Consider the following 20,317-nt stretch of genomic DNA (forward strand, 5'->3'; position numbering starts at 1 on the left):
CACACATATATGTATGCTTTAAAATTACTATCCATATGTATATGTGTATATGTTCAAAGTACTTTTCGCACATGCGTATGTGTTTAAATTACAATTCGCATATCCATATAAATATGTATGATATAGTTAAACTATAATAAACAAAATTAAGAGAGAGAGAGAGAGAGAGAGAGAAAGAGAGAGTGAGAGTAAGTATATAGTATGTAGTATATTTTTGCAATCATAAAATAAATTTAAAAAAATAAATCGAGCACAATCAAGATAAAAATGAGAAATGTAAAGAAAGAAAGAAAGAAAGAAAGAAAGAAAGAAAGAAAGGAAGAAAGTTGTGAATACTCATTTTCTTTTTCTTTTTTTTTTTCTTTCTTTTTTTCCTTTTTTCTTTTTTTTTATTTTCTTGTAATCTTCGATACAATCGATTAATTCTTCGATACAATTGGTGTCTCTACGACAATGCGGGTCCATCGGCCCACATGTAATCGCAAGTGAGAGCAGGTAGTAGAGGTGGGGCAATGTTAAGGTAGTAAAACTCTTGCACGTTCATACACCGTTCACTGATTGTTTCTGTTTATAAGGCTTGCGAGGTAAGTGACTTTTAGTTCTTTACTTGACTCGCCGAAAGTAGTAAGACGTACTGGAGAGGAGACATGCTGAAACTACGAAGATACGTGGGTGTCTCAATGGATCTTTTATTTTTTCTCTTTTTTTCTCTATTAATTTCTCTTTCATTTATTTTTATTTTCTGTTCATATTTTTTTATCCTTCTTTTATTATTCGCAATTATCAAGCCTACAAACTACTATATGTACTGTATGTACTTTTTTACAAAACTAAAAAACTAAAAAACAAAAAAAAAGAAAAAAAAAAGAATTTGAAGTTTCGAGATAACGTTCATCGAAATACTCGATATCTTTTGAGATCATATAAATCTTATATAAAATATCTCTCTCTTATTCTAATGGTCTTCGTAGCAATAGATAAATAATTGATGATAAATGAAAAAGGAAAAAAAAGAGGGAAAAAAAGAAAAAAAAAAGAAAGAAAAACCAAAGGAACAAATCGCATTAAGGATTTGAAATTTCGATCTATCGATCATAGAAATTGTCGAATCAATGAAATTTTGTATTTTTTTTTTTTTTTTGTAATCGTAAAGATTTTATAAACCAATATCAATCTCTATTTTATTCCAATACCTTCGAGTCAATTAATAAATAATGAATTTAATTTATTCTTTATCGGATTTCCATCTTTCATACTTATTCTTTTTCATTTTCTATTCTTTTTCATTTTCTATTCTTTTTCAGATCTTACTTCTAATGGTGTTCATGTTTGCACTTGTAACTGCGATGCCCCATCCTGGTGGTGATGGACACGAGCAGTAAATGATTCAAATATCCTTAGAAAATACAAATAAATCTCAGATGTTTATAAATCTTCAAACATTTTCAATGGTTTTCAGTACCCACTTTATAATACACGTGCCACATTATATCCATAAGCATCACCATACGCACGTAAAGAAAATTTATATACCGGTAGAGTCACACGACGACGATCATGATCATGAACACGAAGAAGATGGCTGGTGAGAGAGAGAGAGAGAGAGAGAAAGAGAGAGAGAGAGAGAGAGAGAGAGAGACAGAGGGAGAGAAAGGAAGAGAGAAAGAGAGAGAGAGAGAGAGAGAAAGTTAGTTTCAAACGATCCTTCTCCAAACGTTATTACTGTTAACCCATTGCACTATTGTTATGTCAATTGTTACACGTTAATAAATTGTTAAAACCAAATTGATATTATTTAATTTTTATTTCTTTTTTTTTTCACTCTATACTAAATTCTAATTTCTCCAATTATTCTCTAATTATTTTAATCGGATGATTGGACGAGGATAAAAAGACGTCAAATAATGTATCAGTTAATAATATTTATCAAACATATATGTATATACATATATATACATATATATATATATATATATAAATGTTCGTGTATATAAAAATAAAATTGTATATAAGAATAACACAACGCAAAAGTATATGTACATAGATTAATTTTCATGTCGAACACACGCTTAATCTATCCCCTGATAATAATCCAAGGTTTTTTATGTCCTATTGATAAATCGATATCTATTTTGTACTGATCTTTCCTTCGATGAGTATTTCTGGCTACGAGTATTCTGGCGGAACGTTCACTTATCTCTTTTCTTATATTATTATTCGAAGATCAGAGAACGCGTCTCCTTATTATTTTAAATTATATAACCTGTAAATCAAAAATGTATACATATAAAAAATAATAACAGAATAAAATAAGAAACGAATAAAAAAATAAAAAAAAAATATATATATATATATATATATATATATATGTTACTATTAAAAGTAATATTAGAAAACAGTGAATATTTTCTCTTTAATTATTAATTAAAAATAATATTAAAAAAAGGAAAATAATTGTGATTATATTATCGAGTATATTTAATAATAATAGATTTCAATTAATAAAGAATATTCTTTTGATAGCCATTAAAATTATCTTATAAAATAATAAAAAAATAAATAAATTTTTATAATCATCAAATCTATAAATAATTTGACAATATTAATATGACAATAATAATGATTGATATTTATGTCAAGAAATCGTTGTCTTGAAATATTAATAACAATCAAATAAAAAATATTGTAACGAACAACAAGAGACCTAATGTCATGTAGATGTGTATATATATATATATCTATATAAATCTGTATATAAATACTGGTACATACCTAAGAATCAAAAACAAATGAATAACAACATTTGAGACTCGATCTACCACCAAGACTTTTCTTCGTGAACTGGTACATGAACAGGTACATGAACTTTTTCGACTACTGGTACAGGTACATGAACCTTTTCAACTACAGGTACTGGTACATGAACCTTTTCGACATGGTGAATTGGAATTGGTACTGGCACTGGTACCTTTTTAACGTGATGAACTGGTACGTGAATTTTTTTCACGTGATGATGATGAACCGTGTGAACGTGATACGGGACATGAATCACGTGATGAGAACTACAATGAAAATTAATTGTTATAAGGACGATTAGAAATTATTAAAATAATAAATAATTCAAAATTAATATAGTTAAAAATCGATGAAAAAATTAATGATGGAAAATTAATGAAAAAAATTAGTAGGTATAATAAAATTAGTAGGTATAATAAAAAAAAAAAAAAGAAATTATTATAAACGAATTAACGTAACAAATAAAATAAATTTATGGTGTTCGTTTCTTTTCCTTTTTTTTTTTTTTTTTTCTTAACAGGTCACGATTCGATATAAACTTAAAAGATATTAAATTATGTATAATTTATGAATAATGATAGGATACTTTTTCTTTTTTTCTAACTTACTGGCCATGATGACCAGGTATGGGCGATGCTAAAGCCACGGTCAACATTCCGAACACGAACGCCTGAAATACGATTGTGAATTTGTGATTATCAACATAAGGAAATAAATTGAGCTCGTACACACGTCACATCGGTTATCGAAATGCAGAACGGCATTTTTTATGAACGTTTCACTGCATTTCTCGACCGATGCACTTACATGCATATGTATGTAATTCGTATTACGACAACGTGAAAATACTTCGTTTTCGCAGGTGAGATTGTCTCACATGTTCTATTTTTTTCTTACGTATTATATATATATATATATATATATATTATTATTATTATTATTATTATTATTATTATTATTATTATTATTATTATTATGTACTAATAATTAATAATTATTATCTACAAAATAAATCACCATTTTTGTCACAATGCTTTTCGGAATAATATAACAAAATTAAAAAGGATAAAATTATATAAAATTTCGTCGTCTATTTTTCAAAAGAAAATATTAAAAATAAAAATATAAAAATGACAATTAAATTAAATTAAGTCTTAAAAAGTGAAAATACGCGATAATAATAAAAATTCATTCACGACAATAATGTACAAATTCATCTAGATAATCATCCTTCCTTTTTAATTTTCAATATAAAAACAACAAATAATAAAGAAAAAAATATATAGGAACAAAATATCTAATAATTAAATAATAATTATTCTTCCAAGAGATTTATTGTCGTTGTAAATCTCTTCGAGAAATAATATAAAAAAGTTAACGCATAAAATTGTATAAAATTTGTTTGTATAAAAATCGTTTATTTCTTAGAAAAGAAGTGGAATAAAAGTTACATTGAGTTAAATTGAGGAACGAAAAGAAAAGAAAAGAAAAGAAAAGGAAAAAAGAAAAAAGAAAAAACATGGAATTATACGACATCAATAAAATTTTACTCACGACAATAATGTATGAATTCATCTCGTTGATCTTCTTTTGACGTAGACAAAATCTTCCTTGGCTGATCTTCAACGGGAATAAAAATTAACGAAAGGAAAAAAATACGAAAAATATTAAACAAATATATAGAAACCGCTTGAAAGAAAATTCGCAAAGAAAAAAAAGAGAAGGGATATTTTTTTTTTTTTATTTTTATATATATATATATATATTTTTTTTTTTTAACGATAATACGTCGCAATCGTAATGAGATCGTCTGCTTGACTTGATATTATGAACGTCGATACGATTCTGCCTTTGATCGCTGAGGATGTGTGCTTATAAAGGACATGTGAGTGCCTTGGCCAAAACCACCCGGTGAAAATGATCAGGGTGGGGAAGAGAGTCATAGTCCCGAGACATTATAGTTACGTAAAACCAAGGAAACGATCGCAGACTGTTACGTAGTTTTACGTATATATGTGTGTATAATAGTCACACACCTCCCAAAACAAAACATCGTCGTACGCCTCATACAAACAGACAGCAGTGTCCGTGTGTATGGTGTGTGTGCGTGCGCTCGCGCGCACGGGTTTCCGCGCGCATGCAACTCTCGGAATATTCGAAAGAAGCTGCGTAACAGTGCAGCGTAGTGTGTCTTCGTCGTCGAAAGTTCGAACCCAATTTTTCCTCCATTTTATTAATCCGAGAGATCTGAAGTTGATTAAATAAATAATAAAAAGAAAAAAAAAAGAAAAGAAAAGGGAAAGAAAGAAAAAATTAAAAGAAAAATAAAAAACGAAGAAGACGGACGATTTTCTGATTGGAAGATAAGAAAGAAAAAAAATATAAATGTGCGAAGTTCGTGATTTGAGGAGTGTATATATGTGTGTGTGTATGTGTGTGCGTGAAAATATTATTTGGTCAAGTGTCCGTGCGTCTGGATTGCGTGAAAAAAAAAAGGAAAATAGAAATAAAAAAATATACATACATATATATATATCGAATTTAATATCGATCCAATTTCGTGTTATAAAAAAATTTTTGATTTGTTCGTTAGCCCGGTATTTTTTTGTTTTGTTTTTTTTTAATCACTTTCCTGTAAAGGTCTAAGGCAATAGTCCGTCACGAAGTAAAAGTCAATGTTCACTTATTTATTTGCCAACTTAACTATAGTATTTTAAACGTAATTATACCGTATTATGGAATGCTATGGTTTGTAACGATAGAATATGGTTAACATTGAATTACCGTTTCTATTTGCACATTTAATGTGGCGTCCTAGAATGTGAAACGATGAAGACGAATGTGTATAGTCGTTTATTAATAAGTTTAAAGTCTTCAATTTAATCGTTCGTAATTTTGTCCATCCGATTTTTCATTAATCAATTTTCGTTCGTAAATGAAAATATTTTCGTTACACTAAGCGAACACGTGCGGAGTACAATAAATTCGAGTCTTATCGATTATCGCGATAAAATCATTACTAACGGTTTTATAATTATTATATAATTATAAGCTTCCGCATTTTCCCTATATAAACAGGTAGCATTCTTAATTCGTTAGAGTTTACGTTAATTATGATCAGCATTACATCTATGATACGTTCTAAAATAATATTTTATTTCGAATAAGAACCTTCTATTAGTTTTTATTTTTTCTTTTGTTTGTTTTTTCTTTTTTTTTTCTTTTTTATTTTTTTTTTTTCAAAAAATATTGAATTGCATAAGAAGCAATGTTAAATATCGCAATATTAAATATTTTATATCTAATCATGTTTTTGTTTTTATTTATTTTTATATCTATTAGTGTTCTTTTTTGTTGTTTTTTTTTCCTAATAATAAAAAATATTATTTTTTTTTTTTTTATATTTTTATAAAACTATTTTTTTTCAGTAAAAAAAAAAAAATACTATTCTTGTATACTACAATTATTATATACTTACTATTTTCTTTTTGATTAAAAGAATACTATAATATCATTTATCGTTTATTTAAATATAAAATATCGAGTAAACAATTAATCATTGTTTATTGTTCATTTAGAATATAAAATAATGAAAATTTTGTTTAAATATAAAATAATGAAAATGATGATTGTAAAAGAGTGAGAGCACAATGTTACGACAATACTTCCTCGGAACATCATAGTTATCGATTTTTTATAAATCGAATCATATTTAATATGTGTATTTTCGGAATTTGAATTAATTCGTTACAAGATGTTATTCTGAAGTTTTTTGATTACCTAACAACTCTTTCTTCCACACATTCGTATGGAAAGTTTTATAGCATCGTTTTATCGTAAACGCATTTAATGATTCTTATATCACGATCTTTCGTTTTTTCGTTAAGAATTTCGTCAACAACAAACTCATAAATAATTCGTGAATTTCAATGAACTTTCATTACGTGTTGGCAAATTATAAATATTGATTTTGTGCTTATACAAGACGCGATAAGTAAGAAACGAAGAAGAAAATGGATCGATTAATAAAACATGAATGTATTTCTAACATGCATTTATATATAGATTATTGTGCATATATATATATATATATATATATATATATATATATATTATATCGATTATATCACAGCTATATATATACAAGATGGATCAAAAGTTTTTAAGTGATTGTTTCAAATTGATTAATTATACTATTTCGAAAAATTTTTAACTTATGATAAGGTTCATTGTTTTACAAGATAGTAATATTTTTGTAATTTTTACTGTAGATTTGTAGTTTTTTGTTTTTCTTTTTATTCTAAAAACAAAAATTGAAAATTGAAAAGTCTCGTTAAAAATTATCATCCGACTTGATAATACTTTTACTATCATTCGTGGAATTTTTCATTTATTTTGTTACCTTTACATTTGTTTATATATTTACATATATAAACATATATGCATCTCCAAAACTTCATAACGATTTCACTATTTCGGAATCAATATGATGTGTCAATAATATCATTACAATGTTGGTTGTGGCTGTACAATAGAAAGAAATCGTCAACTATCTTCCTCGTAAACTTTCAATGTTTATAATGCGCCATTGCTCGCTTGACTGAAATGTCAGCCGAATGTATTTAATTATGTATGCAATGTAACTCGATTAAATAATCCAAATTATTTCTAATATCTAAACATCACGTTTTTATAGTACGACGAAAAAAGGGAGATTAAATTGAAAATATTATATTTTTATTCTACAATATTGGATTATCAGTCGGTCGATAAAGTATCATATCACATTTAGCGAAAGTAAGTTGCGTAAATTATACAGCTATTTTTTTATCGAGTACCGTTAAAAAAAAAAAAAAAGAGCAAAAGGCAAAAGAAAGAAAAAAGAAGAAAGACGAAGAAAAAATAAAGAAAAAAAGGAATGGCAATAACTATATCGACACTTTGAAAAGTATTTAATTTATTATCCGACGGAATTTGCGTTTACGTTAATCGTGCTGGACCGCAAAATAAATAATGTCGTTCAAGTGCAAGTTTGAAGGTTGATTGTCGTCAATTTAGCGAGAATTTTTTAATTGGTCATCTTTAAATACGATTATACGAAAGACGAGTCCTAAATTAAAGTGAATTATATTATTCGTTTGATTTGTTCTTTCTTTTTTTTATTTTTTTTATTTTTACTCTCTTACACCGACAAAGCCGACAGAGTTACAGCAGGAAGTGGTGCAGCTCGCATACTTAAAATATCCTTCATACAGGGAGAAAGTGTTTCGTAAGCAACACACATATATGTACATATATATATATATATAAATCTTTATGTATCTCTTTTATGTATCTACGGGATAAAGGTATGATCATCGTAGATTGGAAAAAGGATATTAAAGGAGAGCACGCGATTTGTATCAACGACTGCCTTTTATTCTACTTTATAATGTGAAATTTTCAAGTTCGAAACTGGAACTGGAACTGGATCTGGATAAATGCCCTATTAAATGAAACGATTATCTTCCGGCTTTCAAACGTTGCGAATGTCCTTCTTTCGAAAGCGAGGGTAACATATACAGGACGTACTTCGTTACGTCATATTATAGACTATTTTGATTATTCGCATCCTAGAAAATTATATCGTTGTGCAATTAATGATAATAGTTCAGATCTATTTCTCTTCTATTTTTTTTAACGCTCTCGTTAAGTACGAGATTGTTATGAGATTCAAACTCTGTTTTATTTTAAGCTTTCACATTAGTATCGAATTGTAATTTCAAATGAAGTTTAAAAATGTTTTGAAATAAAAGTGAAATTTTTTAAAGAAGCAGAAAATTAGGATATTCGAATTTATATTAAAATATTCAAATTTAATTAAATTTTTTACTATGTTCAAAATTTCCGTCTAATGTCGATGAATTTTTATCGGCAATATTTTATAAGATTATCTTTAGAAAGTTATATTAAGAAATTTTCATTGGATAATCATAAATACGATTTTTCTATTTGTTAGTACTCGTGAAAGTTATTTAGCCGATGTTCGATTTTGAGAATAATATATACATCATCGTGCGACGAAAGAGAAATGAGAGACATGGTGAATGAAAGTTTTAACATTGGAACTCGTCCAATGTGCTGCAACATAGTATATATGTATGTGTTATTGCCATAAATGATAGATAATCGTTCGGAAACAACGAAGGGGAAATTTACAGTTGATATATGGTAAAAATTCTACTACTTCCTTTTCACCATATAAAAAATACGTAAGACTAATTTTACTCTGTGACAGTAAGCAATGATCATGTAGACTATTGATACTCTTTTTACTCTTATTTAAATATCATTTTTTATATTCGATATAGTTTTTCTATTATATAATGTTTCTCTTTAAAAGTAATTATTACACTGTTTTGGATAAATATAAAAAAAATTTACTTTGAAGTACATCGGTTATTAAATGCTGCAGGTTTTTTTTCTTCCTACATTTAGTTATAAAACACTATATTATACGTAGGAATGTCAGTCTCTCCTGCTTTCGCAGTTGGTCAAACAGAAACTTAAATCATTTTATCAATATAAATTAAATGCACCATTACTTTTTCTTTTTTAACTTTGTGGCTATTTCAGCTTGTGGTTTCTGCCAATCTAATGGTTTACGGCGATACATAGGCCATGGCGGTACTGTAATTAATGCAGCCATTACAAAACCTGCTCCTAGAATATAAATAGTTTGAGAGAATTGTTGAATGACGTATCCCCATATAAGACCAACGACCTGCACAAAAAATTTTTATCATAATTTTAAGATTTTTATTAACGAAATAGTTAAAATAATTAATAATAGAAACTGTTACTAACCCCAAAGAGAGTTATGATGACTCTTGATAATTTCTCTGCTCTGGCCTGACCATCGTAGTCCTATAACGATATATATTCAATTAAAATTTATACATGTATGATATTTTACATATTACATAAGTATGATACATAACTTTGTATATACTTCTTTATATTAAAATCTAACGCAAATATTTTAATAATTATTTTATTTAGCATTATTTTATTAATCCTTAATACACAAAACTGTATCTTATCTTTGACATATGGAGACACATAACCTCTAAATTTTGCATGCGTTTAAAAAATTTACAATTTCTTATCGCCGAGCTAGATTTTAGATTTAAATCAAATTATATTTATAACTTACCATATACGTAGGAATAGACTTAATATATTGTACCCAAGAATTCATTATATTAAATAAATAAATATTATAGACGTGGCAATATATAACCCCTCAAAGCAAACTCTGTGAAGTGATGAATTTTATAGCGCTTGTAACAGTGCCATCTGTAAGAAAATTCTGTAACTATTTCGCTGTTGTCATTACTACTTTAAACAAATACACACGCTATCGCTGTGAAATAGATAGCGTGTTTTCAGGCGTTTTTTCATTTATTTACTGTCTAATATCTATATGATAAAAAATTAATAAATAATCGAACAATAATTTTTTTTTTTCTTTTTGAAGACTCATAAGGAGAACATTTATAAATCCTAATAAAATAATACTGTTGTGTGTTTAATCATATAACATTTGTATCTTCTCCTATATTTTTCATATCACTAATTTTTCTCTATAAATTTATATATTTATATAATTATTTTTATTCTAAAGTATTAGTAGTCCACGTGGATATCGACCTATCATTGTTTCGGTGTTGTGCAAAATGTACAGCATCGGCGATTGTAGGAAATAATCCAAAAGTAGAATCGTTGGATTCCAATAAATTACACTTGTTCATTGTTTCATAAACAGGACCGCAGGATCCAGTGATAAAAACGGATACATTAATGTCATTGTATTCGTTAATTAAATTTTTTAAAGTTTTTACACCGGAAGGATCGATGTATACTACTGCCGAAAAGTCCAATATTAGAGTTCGTATCTATAAAAAAATGTATATTAATTAATTAATTAATTAATTAATTAATTTTTCCAAGATCATTTGTAATAAATAAATATTATTAAAATTATTAAAAGTAATTATAACACACAGCTAGTGATAAACTTATTAAAGAGAGCATAGCGAATATATACTAAAAAAAAAAAAAAAGAAAAGAAGAAGAAAAAGAAAAATTACAGTTTCCTTAGACGATGTACTGCCATAATAACAATTCGAAGAATTTCTAGTAATATAAAGTTGTTGGGATGAACACGCAGATAGTTCGTTGAAGTCGGGATTTGAGTATTTTATCTAAAAAAAAAAAAGAACAAAAGATGTAAAATAAAATATGATATACCTTTCGAAGATTTTTTTTATAAATTTATATTTACCTCTTCTGTTCTTTCATCTTCGACGATCTTTTTAGAATGTTTCTTCATCAATTCCTTTCTTGGTATCACTTCAGTGAGTTTGTAAACTTTCTCACAAAAATGTTGCCTAGATGCAAAGTTCAGACTTCCCGAATAATGAAATATCTTAATACCTGCTATCTCGATGGTCTGAGGCAAAACAAAAAAAATTTATGTACTGTCATAATTGAATTAATAATGAAAGAAATTTTATCCAAATTTGTCATACTCCTTTGTATCTTTTGGAATCCAAATAGAGTTCGGTACCGGGTGCCAATGCAAGTAAACATGCATAGGGTTTAGTAGCAATAACTATTAATTTTGCGAGGCATACAAGCAAACCAATGAGTAGACCATATTCGACGTCCAACAAAATAACGGTAAGAAATGTTATGGCCCATATAATGGCATCTATTTTATCCAATTTCCAAAACTTTTTGAATTCTGTAATTTTCATCAGCATACTTTGAAGAGCCACGACTATTATACTGGCTAGGATACACTAGAAAATAATTATATGTATATTTAATAATCGTTCATATAATAAATGTGATACATTACAAATACACGGACTTCCGAATATTATCGACAAAAATTATCTCTCTATTAATACTTGTTTCTTTTCTTTAAATAAATTAATTTCATATAAATTTATCGATTTTTCAATCGTACGATTTTAAATACCAAAAAATGTGAACTTCTGCTTTCTAAAAGAAATAAAAAAAAAAAAAAAAAAAAAGGAAAAAAGAAAATGAAAACTAATAAAAATTGAACGAATCCTAAATCTTGAACAATTCAGAATTAATTAAATTAATAAAAATTCGTAAATATTACACGTGGAAGAGGTTCGAAGAATGGTCCAATCCATAGTAAGACGCTGATCAATATAGTACAAGATATCAAGCTTGCTAATTGAGTATGTCCGCCAACGGTTTCTTGGATCAATGATCTCGATAATGAGGCAGTGAATGGCATGCAAGAGAAAAAGGATCCAAAAAGATTTCCAAGACCCTAGAAAGATAAAAAAAAAAAAAAAATAAGAAAATAAAAAAATAAAAAAAAAGTATGTTCGATATTATATCCTTCATTGTGAATTTTTATTGTTTGTATTACAAAAAAAAGAAGGAAAAAACTTGGCGATATGTTGAAATACATTGGTAATTGTACTTACCTGGGCAACCAATTCTTGATTGGCATCTACTTTGTAACCAGCTTTTTGCGCAAAGATCAAAGCCATTGACATAGATATAGTATAGGAAACTAAAGTAATTACGAAGCTATCGAGTAGAACGTTCGGTATCAGAGAAAGCGGAGGTATCGACGGTTCTGGTAATCTGAAAGATATAAATATCAGCATAAGGATAAACGTAAAAACGTAATTAAAATTATACAATTTTATTATAATTTTTCCAAGTACGACATATTTTATTTGAGATTGATATTATAAGACAGAATTATTTTTATAAATTTACCCGACTGGTATATCACCGACTACTTTGACATTGTATACTTCTGTCAAATTCATGTACATTGATATCAAAGTACCACTCACTACTGTCAACATTTCTATAGGTATTGGAAATGGACTTAATTTTGCAAATCTTGGCTAGAAAATACAATAATTATTATTTTATGTTACATATATATATATATAATATCGTATATAATATATAACGAAAAATGTCCATCAGGATTATTGTGAAATCTAATGACTTCTTTTTTTGATAAGGTTCTGTCTCACTCGAAAACATAATTGACTTGTCTCGACGTTTTTCGAAAATATCATTATATTTTGTAATAAATCTAATAGACACTTTTCGTTGAGACACTAATAATATATATATATATATATATATATATATATATATATATATATATATATATATATAATGATACTGCTTACTTTTAAGAATTCATTATTAAATATCAGAATAATAATAGTTATTGTTGATATACTCAAAGCAGCCAGATTGATTCTATCGAGATTATTAAATATATCGAAGTAGGTCTAAAAAATAATGGAAAGACATACAAAAAAAATTTTTACATATGTAATTATTTCGATTAAAGATATATAATGGAAATATTACAGGATGATGTACTCGTACTCACGAGAATCAGTTTAAATATACCTCTTCGTGGTATCAATGTTAAACCAAGAAGATCCTTCACTTGTGACGTGAAGACATGTAATCCAGCAGCTGTGGTGAAACCACTTATTAGGCTATCGGCCAAGAACGAAGATATAATACCCAATCGTAATATGTACATTCCTAACTAGACCAGATATCTTCAGTTACACGTTAAATATCGATTCAATCATTGATTACGAAAACATTTTACAATAACGTCACCTGCGTTAGACCAACAACAAATGTCACAACGGTAGCTACTTGTATCGGTGTGTAATGATTATTGATTATACCCGATGTCATCGTTATGTTCTCTTCATAAATCTTAGTGCTATTGTCCGATAAATTTTCTGATGAGCTATAGGTCGTTACCACTTTACCTGTCATCATACATACAACCGCGAATGTACCTACAATTTAGAGATAGAGTAATTGAAGAATAAAAAAGTGTCATTTTAAAATTAATTATATTCATTCGAAAGAAACTTACCCATCGAGTTATGTCTGGATGTACCGAATAAAAAATATATTAAAACTGGAAAAAACGCCATGTAAATACCAACTATGGATGGTACATTTCCCAATATTGCATATGCCATTCCTATCAAATAATAATAATAATAATAATAATAATAATAATAATAATAATAATAATAATAATAATAATAATAATAATAATAATAATAATAATAATAATGAATTACGCATTTGGAAAAAGATCATAATTAATTTAATTAGAAGAAAAATAATATTTAAAATGTAAATTCAAATTTATATTGAAATCAACAAGATAAAAATTTTGTTCGTAAGAAATTTTTAATATTTTTTCAAATGTAAATTCGAAATTTATATTAATAAAAAAATCAACGAGATAGAAATTGTTTGCGCAAGAAATAAATAATATTTTTCAAACGTAGATTATAATTTATAATAAAAATAAGAAAATAAAAGCTTTAATTAGATATATAAAATTTTTGATTTATATTTTAAAATATGATAAAAAAATTCTTTTCGTCTTAATTAAAAAAAAGAAAAAAAAAGAAAAGAAAAAGAAAAGAAAAAAGTCAATTATTCAATTATATTGAATAATTCAATATATATATATATATATATATATATATATATAAATAATTTTTAATTGTATAAAATTAGAAATTATTAAAAAAATTATTATACCTTGAGGTATGTGCATTACGGCAACGGTAATACCTGCTACTATATCACCAAGAATATTATTTCTCCAATTATATTCTGGTAACCATGAGATCAACGGTATAGATTTTTTCAATATTTTCCATGGATTAGCTTTCCTCCATCTTTTGGACATCTCTTCGGTAACTAATTACAATATATACTCGTAATAATAAATCAAAAGAAAAAGAAAAAAGTATTATTTCAAGGACTCGTTTCGCTTTCGCGGAGATGAAATCTCCGACAACAAGTTGCACTATTAAAAACTAAACCGAGATAAAAGTGATTTAAGGTCACTGACTCGACTTACGATTTCTCTTTGGTTTCGCATACTTGCACGCTCGATGCAATTCGTCTTGACGATATATCGGTCGTATCACTGTCATTTCCGATGTTATCGTCGCCATATTTATTCTTCGAAGAATCTGTTGAAAAAAAGAAGAGAAAAAAATAAAAAATAAAAGAGAACGAAAGAAAATCATTGGAAATAAGAAATGTTCAATAGGAAGGGAATTTTTGATCGAAAGTGATTTTTTTTCTTCGAGAAGAAAAAAAATAATAATAAATAAATAAATAAATAAATAAATAAATAAATGAAAGAATTTCTTTATTCATAATAAATTGATGATCATATTCTTGTAATAAAAATCAAAATTTTTTTTCCTATCTTTTTTGTAGTATTATTTCAAAAGAAAATAATTCTTTTGTGGAACAAAAAAGAAAAAGAGAAAAAAAGCAAAAGTAAAAAATATTTTTATTGTCAGGACAATGCAGACATAATAATCCTTTAAAGATAAAAAGGATGTTTATTCAAAAGCACATGGCAGAAATATATTGGTCTGTTTTTATTTTAGCATCATGCTGATAGTTCGCGGTGACGTATTATTTTGAAAAAAAAAGGATTGTTTTATCGTGAGGAATGTCGTATGTGCATAACAGTTTTGTTTCGTTAATAAATATTTTTGCAAATGGTAATATGTAGCCCGGTTCGTGCTAAATCAAAAAATTCAATTGCTTTTTCAAGGACATTTAATTAAATTGTAAAATAAAAAAGAAAAACGAATAAATGCAAAAAAAAAAACGAGTGAAATAGATAAAAGAAAAAGAAGAAAACAAATTAATTTAAAATAAATTATAAATTTGAAAAAATTTATGTATATATATATATATAAAACTTAATTTTAAACAATAAGAAAAATAAATTCCAAATAAATTATAATTTCCACTGATAAAGAAAAAAAAAGAAATTAATTTTAAATAAATTTTTGGCGAAAAACATGTTCTCAAGTAAACTTTTTCTTTTCCTTTTTTCTTCTTTTTTCTTGAAATCCTAAAAATAAAATTCAATGAAGTGATCCCACTGTTCTTTTTCATCATTTTTCGATATAAAATTGTATCGAATTTTTCTAAAAATATCAGGGTAAACACGATAAGGCTGACTATTATACATGATTTAATCATAACAACAATGACATCAGAGAATTCCAATGACTTTATTTATTTATTTATTTTTTTTTTCTTTTCATTGTCTCTGAGGCTTTCCTTCGAGCAATTGCTTCGTGACAGTAATTGTGTGATTAGACTGGCAAATAAATGGAGCATATATTATCGACGAACGTTAAATTTAACTGATACGAATGATTTAATTCAAAAGGAGGTCTATTCATGATATACATACTTATGCAATGATGCTCATCGAAACGTCTTTCAGAATATATGCGTAGATTAAATCTAAAATGAGATATATATATAATATATATTTATTAATTATATAATATATACATATATAATTAAATTGTTCATTTTCATATATAAAAAAAAAAGTGAATCGAGTAAATCGATAGAACAAACTTAATTTTTTGTTAATATATTTTGTACTATTTTTATTTCTTCTTATCTTTTTTTATTTATTTATTTATTTTTTTTTCTTTTATATTATCATCATAGGAAATTGTATCTAATAATTTTGATAATTATTTAAGAAAATTAAACAAAATTATTTATATTCATCATATACGTGATATTATCTTATTTATTTTATTAATTTCTTTTCTTTTTTCGAATTATCATTCGAAAAGCTTTGTTTAATATTTTGGATTAATTGTTTAACAAAAATTGATTTGTACTAATACAAATCTTGAAAAATTCCTTATGTAAGTCAATGAAATATTTCATAAAGAAATAATTTCTTTTTCCGTTGAATTCCATAAATTATGTTATAATTAAGTAATTAAGTATAAAAGAACGAAATAAACAAGAAACACAAATATATATTAATTTATAAACGAATGTTCGTTGAATAATTTGTAGACGAAAAAAAAAAAAAGAAAAAAGAAAAAAAGTTCCATTATTTTACATTTTACACACTGTTTTCGTTTACAACACTCTCTAGAGACATTAACACGATTCGAACGACAACCGAAAACTGACATTGAGAAGCTAGAAGTAATAAAAGTTTACGAACGAAAGCGGTAATGTCGACGAGATATCCAAATGTTATCAAATCACGTCCTGTCTCGACAGTTTCATGATATATGTATATGTACATGATAAAGATAATGAGAATACATTAAGAGATTGGAAGCATCTAGATTTAAACTCGAAACGTCTTCATCGAATGTCTTTTTCATCCGTTGTTTTGCAACGAATTGATCGCAAATGACGAACGAATATGTATATATAGATAACCCGATAAATAACTGAAACGCAATTTTCTTGTTGTTTCTTTTTTTTGCTTTCTTTTTGGTCTCTTCTTATATTGCGACCGAAGAAGAAATTATTATAAAAACTAAATGTATCTCTTTTTCAGTGACTAATGAGCGAGAAAGAAGAAAAATGAAAGATTAAAAAGATATTAAAAACAAAAAAAAAGAAAAAGAAAAAAAAGAAGAAGAAGAAAAAAAAATTGAAACAATCGAGAAAAAGTGTAATAAATGAAAATATTAAAAAAAGAAAAAAAGAACTATATATTACATAATGATGTATATTATATATCATTATATGCGTGCGCGAGCACACACACGCACATGTAATAATATAAGTAATATATATATATATATATATATATATATATATATTGTTAAATAATGATATACTTTTTATATGCAATGATATGTACAAATGTCAGATTATAAAATTTATATCATATATTTATTTAATAATTATTATTTAATATATAAATATTATGCGATATAAAAATATATTGATATTGAAAAGAAAATGAATACAGTAATATAATACCTTATCATTTAGCTGCGAAAAGATGTGAGTTGGAAATCGTAGATACGAGAGACGCTGTGGTCCAGACAACAATGAGAACCCGTCTCCGATCTCTCCCTCGATCTTGGTAGATCGAGCGAGCAATTATCATTGCGACACGCGCCATGAGATCTCGTTAAGCTTTTCAACTCGCGGAATGCTTCAAGCAAAATGACTCCCAACGACAAATTCAACAAACTAATCTCTCTTCTTGAATAATTTATTGGCATATGCACATCTTTCACTTCTTATTTGTTTCAGTTATTTAATATTTTCTTGTTAAATAATTATTCTCGTTAAAATAATTAAGACAAAAAGAAGTTACAAAATTGCACGATCTCTCTCTCTCTCTCTCTTTTCTCTTTCTCCAAAATATTTAGAAACGAAATATCATTTCTTTTTAATCGAGACTCAATCGATAAAATCACATATTCTCAAATATTATTACATTCTACATTTAATAATCATTCAATATATTTGCAGATGACATTTAAGAATGTGAATGTTTATTAATAATAATAAAAACAAAACAAATGAAATAATAATTTTCCCATTCCACATTATTTTCTATAAACGCTTCTACGAACTTTTTCTATCTATATTTATAATCGAAGAAAAAACAATCGAATGTACTGATATAAATTATTGATAGAATATTTTTACTTATATTCTTCTCGTAAAATAAAATGTTTTGATTTTATCGCTCATATATACATACATATATACATACATACATATATACATACATACATATATATATACATAAATATATACATATATGCATATTTATGTACACACATAGATTTACATATTATTACTTTTACATTTTTTCGATATCGAAGAGTTATCTTCGTAATAGACATATAAGAAAATATAATAAGAAAGTAATAGACATATAAGAAAAGAAAAGAAAAGAAAAGAAATGCAAAAGAAAAGAAAAAAGAAAAGAAGAAAAAAAGAAAAAAGTGAATGAAATATTTCGAACGAGGAAATTAATTGGAAGAACAAACCTTTGGTGTTATTTTTTTCGAAGAAATATCGTCGTCGTCGTCGTCGTCGTTGTTGTTGTCGATATAGAAGAATAAGGAAGATAAGGAGGTCGAAGTATCTTTAAAAAAGATTTATGAATTCGAACATTGCTGAAATGCTTTTTATAAAATACGTTATATATATATGTATATATATATGTATACATATGTATATATGTATATATATATATATATATATATGTATATATGAATAATTCTAGAATAATATTTCCAATGTGAAAGGCCTCGCGTAGTGTTTAGTGGAAGGAAAGTGTTGTTGACCGATCGCGAGTTACTCGATTACTATATTGGACTCACTATGTTTGACTCGCGTAATGTAGAATGGCGAAGGTCTTTCTTCGTCGTATATACCGAACGTTCACTCGTTAACTACGTTCGGTAAGATTCGTTGAATGATTACTATTTAGGGTCCTATTTTTATGGTCAATCGTTTTTTTTTCTTTTTTTTTTTTCTTTTTTTTTTTCTTTTTTAACAATCGCCTACGTCTAATAAGATATTCAAAAAATATAATTTTGTTAATTAGTTCATGATTTGTTATAAATTAAAACGATTACCTTTAATCTCCAGTTTAATTTTGTTCTTTTATTTCTTTTTCTCTCTATCTCTCTCTCTCTCTCTTTCCCTCTCTCTCTCTTTCTCTCTCTCTCTCTCTCTCTCTCTTTCTCTCTCTCTCTCTCTTTCTTTCTTTTATAAACGTTTTGTTATGACGAAGTTGCTCGCAAAGTTTAACATCCGATACTTACATCGTATTATATAAATTATTTATTCTGGCATATAAACGTAATGAACATTTGGACATCTTTTTTTTTTATTTGATTAATTTCTTCTTTTTTTTTTTATTAGATTAATCTTAATTTCTAAAAAGAATTTCTCTAAGATAATTAAATTGGATTTGTTCTCCAACTAACTCCGATTACTTCCCTTTCACCCCCAAACCATTCTCCCTCTTTTTTTAAACTCTTCATTATGGCGAAATTATTAATGAAATGTAACATCTCACAGGCGTTCATCGTATTATGAAAATTATTATATTTTTTTCCTCTTTTAATTTATATCATAAGAATAATATGGAAAGAATTATAACAGTGAATATACGTCAAGCTAAAGATAAGATTGGTTTTTTTTTTTTTATGAAAATATCAAGGTATGCCAGATAGGTTCGTTCAGAATTCTTAATTAATGTCGTATCTTCTCGAATGACTTTGGTGAATATTAATAAAATAAGGTTTAAAAGGTTTTAAAATAAGGGTTCCATGCTAATTGAATAGAAAACGAACATCGTCTGCAAACTATTTTAGGACGATAATTATTGAATTTAAGAATCGAATTAATCACTGTATTCCAGAATTTTTCGTATCAAACTCCGCGCTTGAAAAATGATTGACATCGACTTTTGCGTATCAAAAAAAAAAAAAGAAATGAAAAAATTTACATGAATCCGACAATGTAATTAAACGATTTAATGTTTTAGGAAATATTCCTAATAATTATTTGTAGATTAAATCGACATTAAGTTAATATATATATATATATATATTAACTTAAT

General features: G+C 26.5%; 4 protein-coding genes across 9 annotated transcripts; 1 reads left to right on the forward strand and 3 right to left on the reverse strand.

Moving 5' to 3' along the window:
* The first annotated feature begins 597 nt into the window (after positions 1 to 597).
* LOC118447597 (uncharacterized) lies at positions 598 to 1,803 on the forward strand. Its single transcript, XM_035879715.2, has 3 exons — positions 598 to 668; positions 1,305 to 1,378; positions 1,460 to 1,803. The coding sequence occupies exons 1-3, from the start codon at positions 648 to 650 to the stop codon at positions 1,587 to 1,589; spliced, it is 225 nt and encodes a 74-aa protein (XP_035735608.1). The 5' UTR covers positions 598 to 647; the 3' UTR covers positions 1,590 to 1,803.
* A 137-nt stretch (positions 1,804 to 1,940) lies between these two features.
* LOC118447594 (uncharacterized) lies at positions 1,941 to 4,627 on the reverse strand. Its single transcript, XM_035879708.2, has 4 exons — positions 4,351 to 4,627; positions 3,405 to 3,466; positions 2,773 to 3,062; positions 1,941 to 2,263 (listed from the first exon to the last, which is right to left on the reverse strand). The coding sequence occupies exons 1-3, from the start codon at positions 4,369 to 4,371 to the stop codon at positions 2,816 to 2,818; spliced, it is 330 nt and encodes a 109-aa protein (XP_035735601.1). The 5' UTR covers positions 4,372 to 4,627; the 3' UTR covers positions 1,941 to 2,263; positions 2,773 to 2,815.
* A 4,461-nt stretch (positions 4,628 to 9,088) lies between these two features.
* On the reverse strand, positions 9,089 to 10,133 carry Spase12 (Signal peptidase complex subunit Spase12). Its single transcript, XM_035879727.2, has 3 exons — positions 9,992 to 10,133; positions 9,643 to 9,702; positions 9,089 to 9,559 (listed from the first exon to the last, which is right to left on the reverse strand). Exons 1-3 carry the CDS (start codon positions 10,034 to 10,036, stop codon positions 9,377 to 9,379), a joined length of 288 nt encoding a protein of 95 aa, XP_035735620.1. The 5' UTR covers positions 10,037 to 10,133; the 3' UTR covers positions 9,089 to 9,376.
* On the reverse strand, positions 9,997 to 18,843 carry LOC118447602 (prestin). Of its 6 annotated transcripts, none has more exons than XM_085658896.1 (16): positions 17,704 to 17,860; positions 16,142 to 16,194; positions 14,774 to 14,888; positions 14,449 to 14,610; positions 13,763 to 13,873; positions 13,495 to 13,682; positions 13,253 to 13,417; positions 13,044 to 13,148; positions 12,613 to 12,746; positions 12,312 to 12,474; positions 11,975 to 12,151; positions 11,370 to 11,642; positions 11,123 to 11,290; positions 10,929 to 11,042; positions 10,489 to 10,733; positions 9,997 to 10,134 (listed from the first exon to the last, which is right to left on the reverse strand). In XM_085658896.1, exons 3-16 carry the CDS (start codon positions 14,868 to 14,870, stop codon positions 10,056 to 10,058), a joined length of 2,181 nt encoding a protein of 726 aa, XP_085515022.1. In that variant the 5' UTR covers positions 14,871 to 14,888; positions 16,142 to 16,194; positions 17,704 to 17,860; the 3' UTR covers positions 9,997 to 10,055. The 6 variants fall into 6 exon arrangements, with proteins under 6 accessions (XP_085515022.1, XP_085515018.1, XP_085515026.1 ...); XM_085658892.1 differs by lacking the exon at positions 17,704 to 17,860 and adding an exon at positions 16,820 to 16,912; XM_085658900.1 differs by lacking the exon at positions 17,704 to 17,860 and adding an exon at positions 16,831 to 16,887.
* Positions 18,844 to 20,317: the final 1,474 nt, after the last annotated feature.

This window comes from Vespa mandarinia, chromosome 1 (assembly GCF_050613455.1).
Source record: "Vespa mandarinia isolate Hongniang chromosome 1, ASM5061345v1, whole genome shotgun sequence".
Taxonomy (NCBI): domain Eukaryota; kingdom Metazoa; phylum Arthropoda; class Insecta; order Hymenoptera; family Vespidae; genus Vespa; species Vespa mandarinia.

What these genes read in the sequence shown, in the direction of transcription:
- LOC118447597 (XM_035879715.2), top strand. Translation starts at nt 648, where the DNA reads ATGCTGAAACTACGAAGATAC. An exon ending in TGCTGAAACTACGAAGATAC is followed by an intron (nt 669 to 1,304) that starts GTGGGTGTCTCA and finishes ATTCTTTTTCAG; the next exon opens with ATCTTACTTCTAATGGTGTT. An exon ending in GGTGGTGATGGACACGAGCA is followed by an intron (nt 1,379 to 1,459) that starts GTAAATGATTCA and finishes AATGGTTTTCAG; the next exon opens with TACCCACTTTATAATACACG.
- LOC118447594 (XM_035879708.2), bottom strand. Translation starts at nt 4,371, where the DNA reads ATGAATTCATACATTATTGTC. An exon ending in TGAATTCATACATTATTGTC is followed by an intron (nt 3,467 to 4,350) that starts GTGAGTAAAATT and finishes ATCGTATTTCAG; the next exon opens with GCGTTCGTGTTCGGAATGTT. An exon ending in ATACCTGGTCATCATGGCCA is followed by an intron (nt 3,063 to 3,404) that starts GTAAGTTAGAAA and finishes TTTTCATTGTAG; the next exon opens with TTCTCATCACGTGATTCATG.
- Spase12 (XM_035879727.2), bottom strand. Translation starts at nt 10,036, where the DNA reads ATGAATTCTTGGGTACAATATATTAAGTCTATTCCTACGTATATG. An exon ending in AGTCTATTCCTACGTATATG is followed by an intron (nt 9,703 to 9,991) that starts GTAAGTTATAAA and finishes ATATCGTTATAG; the next exon opens with GACTACGATGGTCAGGCCAG. An exon ending in TCATCATAACTCTCTTTGGG is followed by an intron (nt 9,560 to 9,642) that starts GTTAGTAACAGT and finishes TTTTTTGTGCAG; the next exon opens with GTCGTTGGTCTTATATGGGG.
- LOC118447602 (XM_085658901.1), bottom strand. Translation starts at nt 14,870, where the DNA reads ATGGCGACGATAACATCGGAAATGACAGTGATACGACCGATATATCGT. An exon ending in ATCAAGAATTGGTTGCCCAG is followed by an intron (nt 12,152 to 12,311) that starts GTAAGTACAATT and finishes TTATCTTTCTAG; the next exon opens with GGTCTTGGAAATCTTTTTGG. An exon ending in CAACACCGAAACAATGATAG is followed by an intron (nt 10,135 to 10,488) that starts GTCGATATCCAC and finishes ATTTTCTTACAG; the next exon opens with ATGGCACTGTTACAAGCGCT.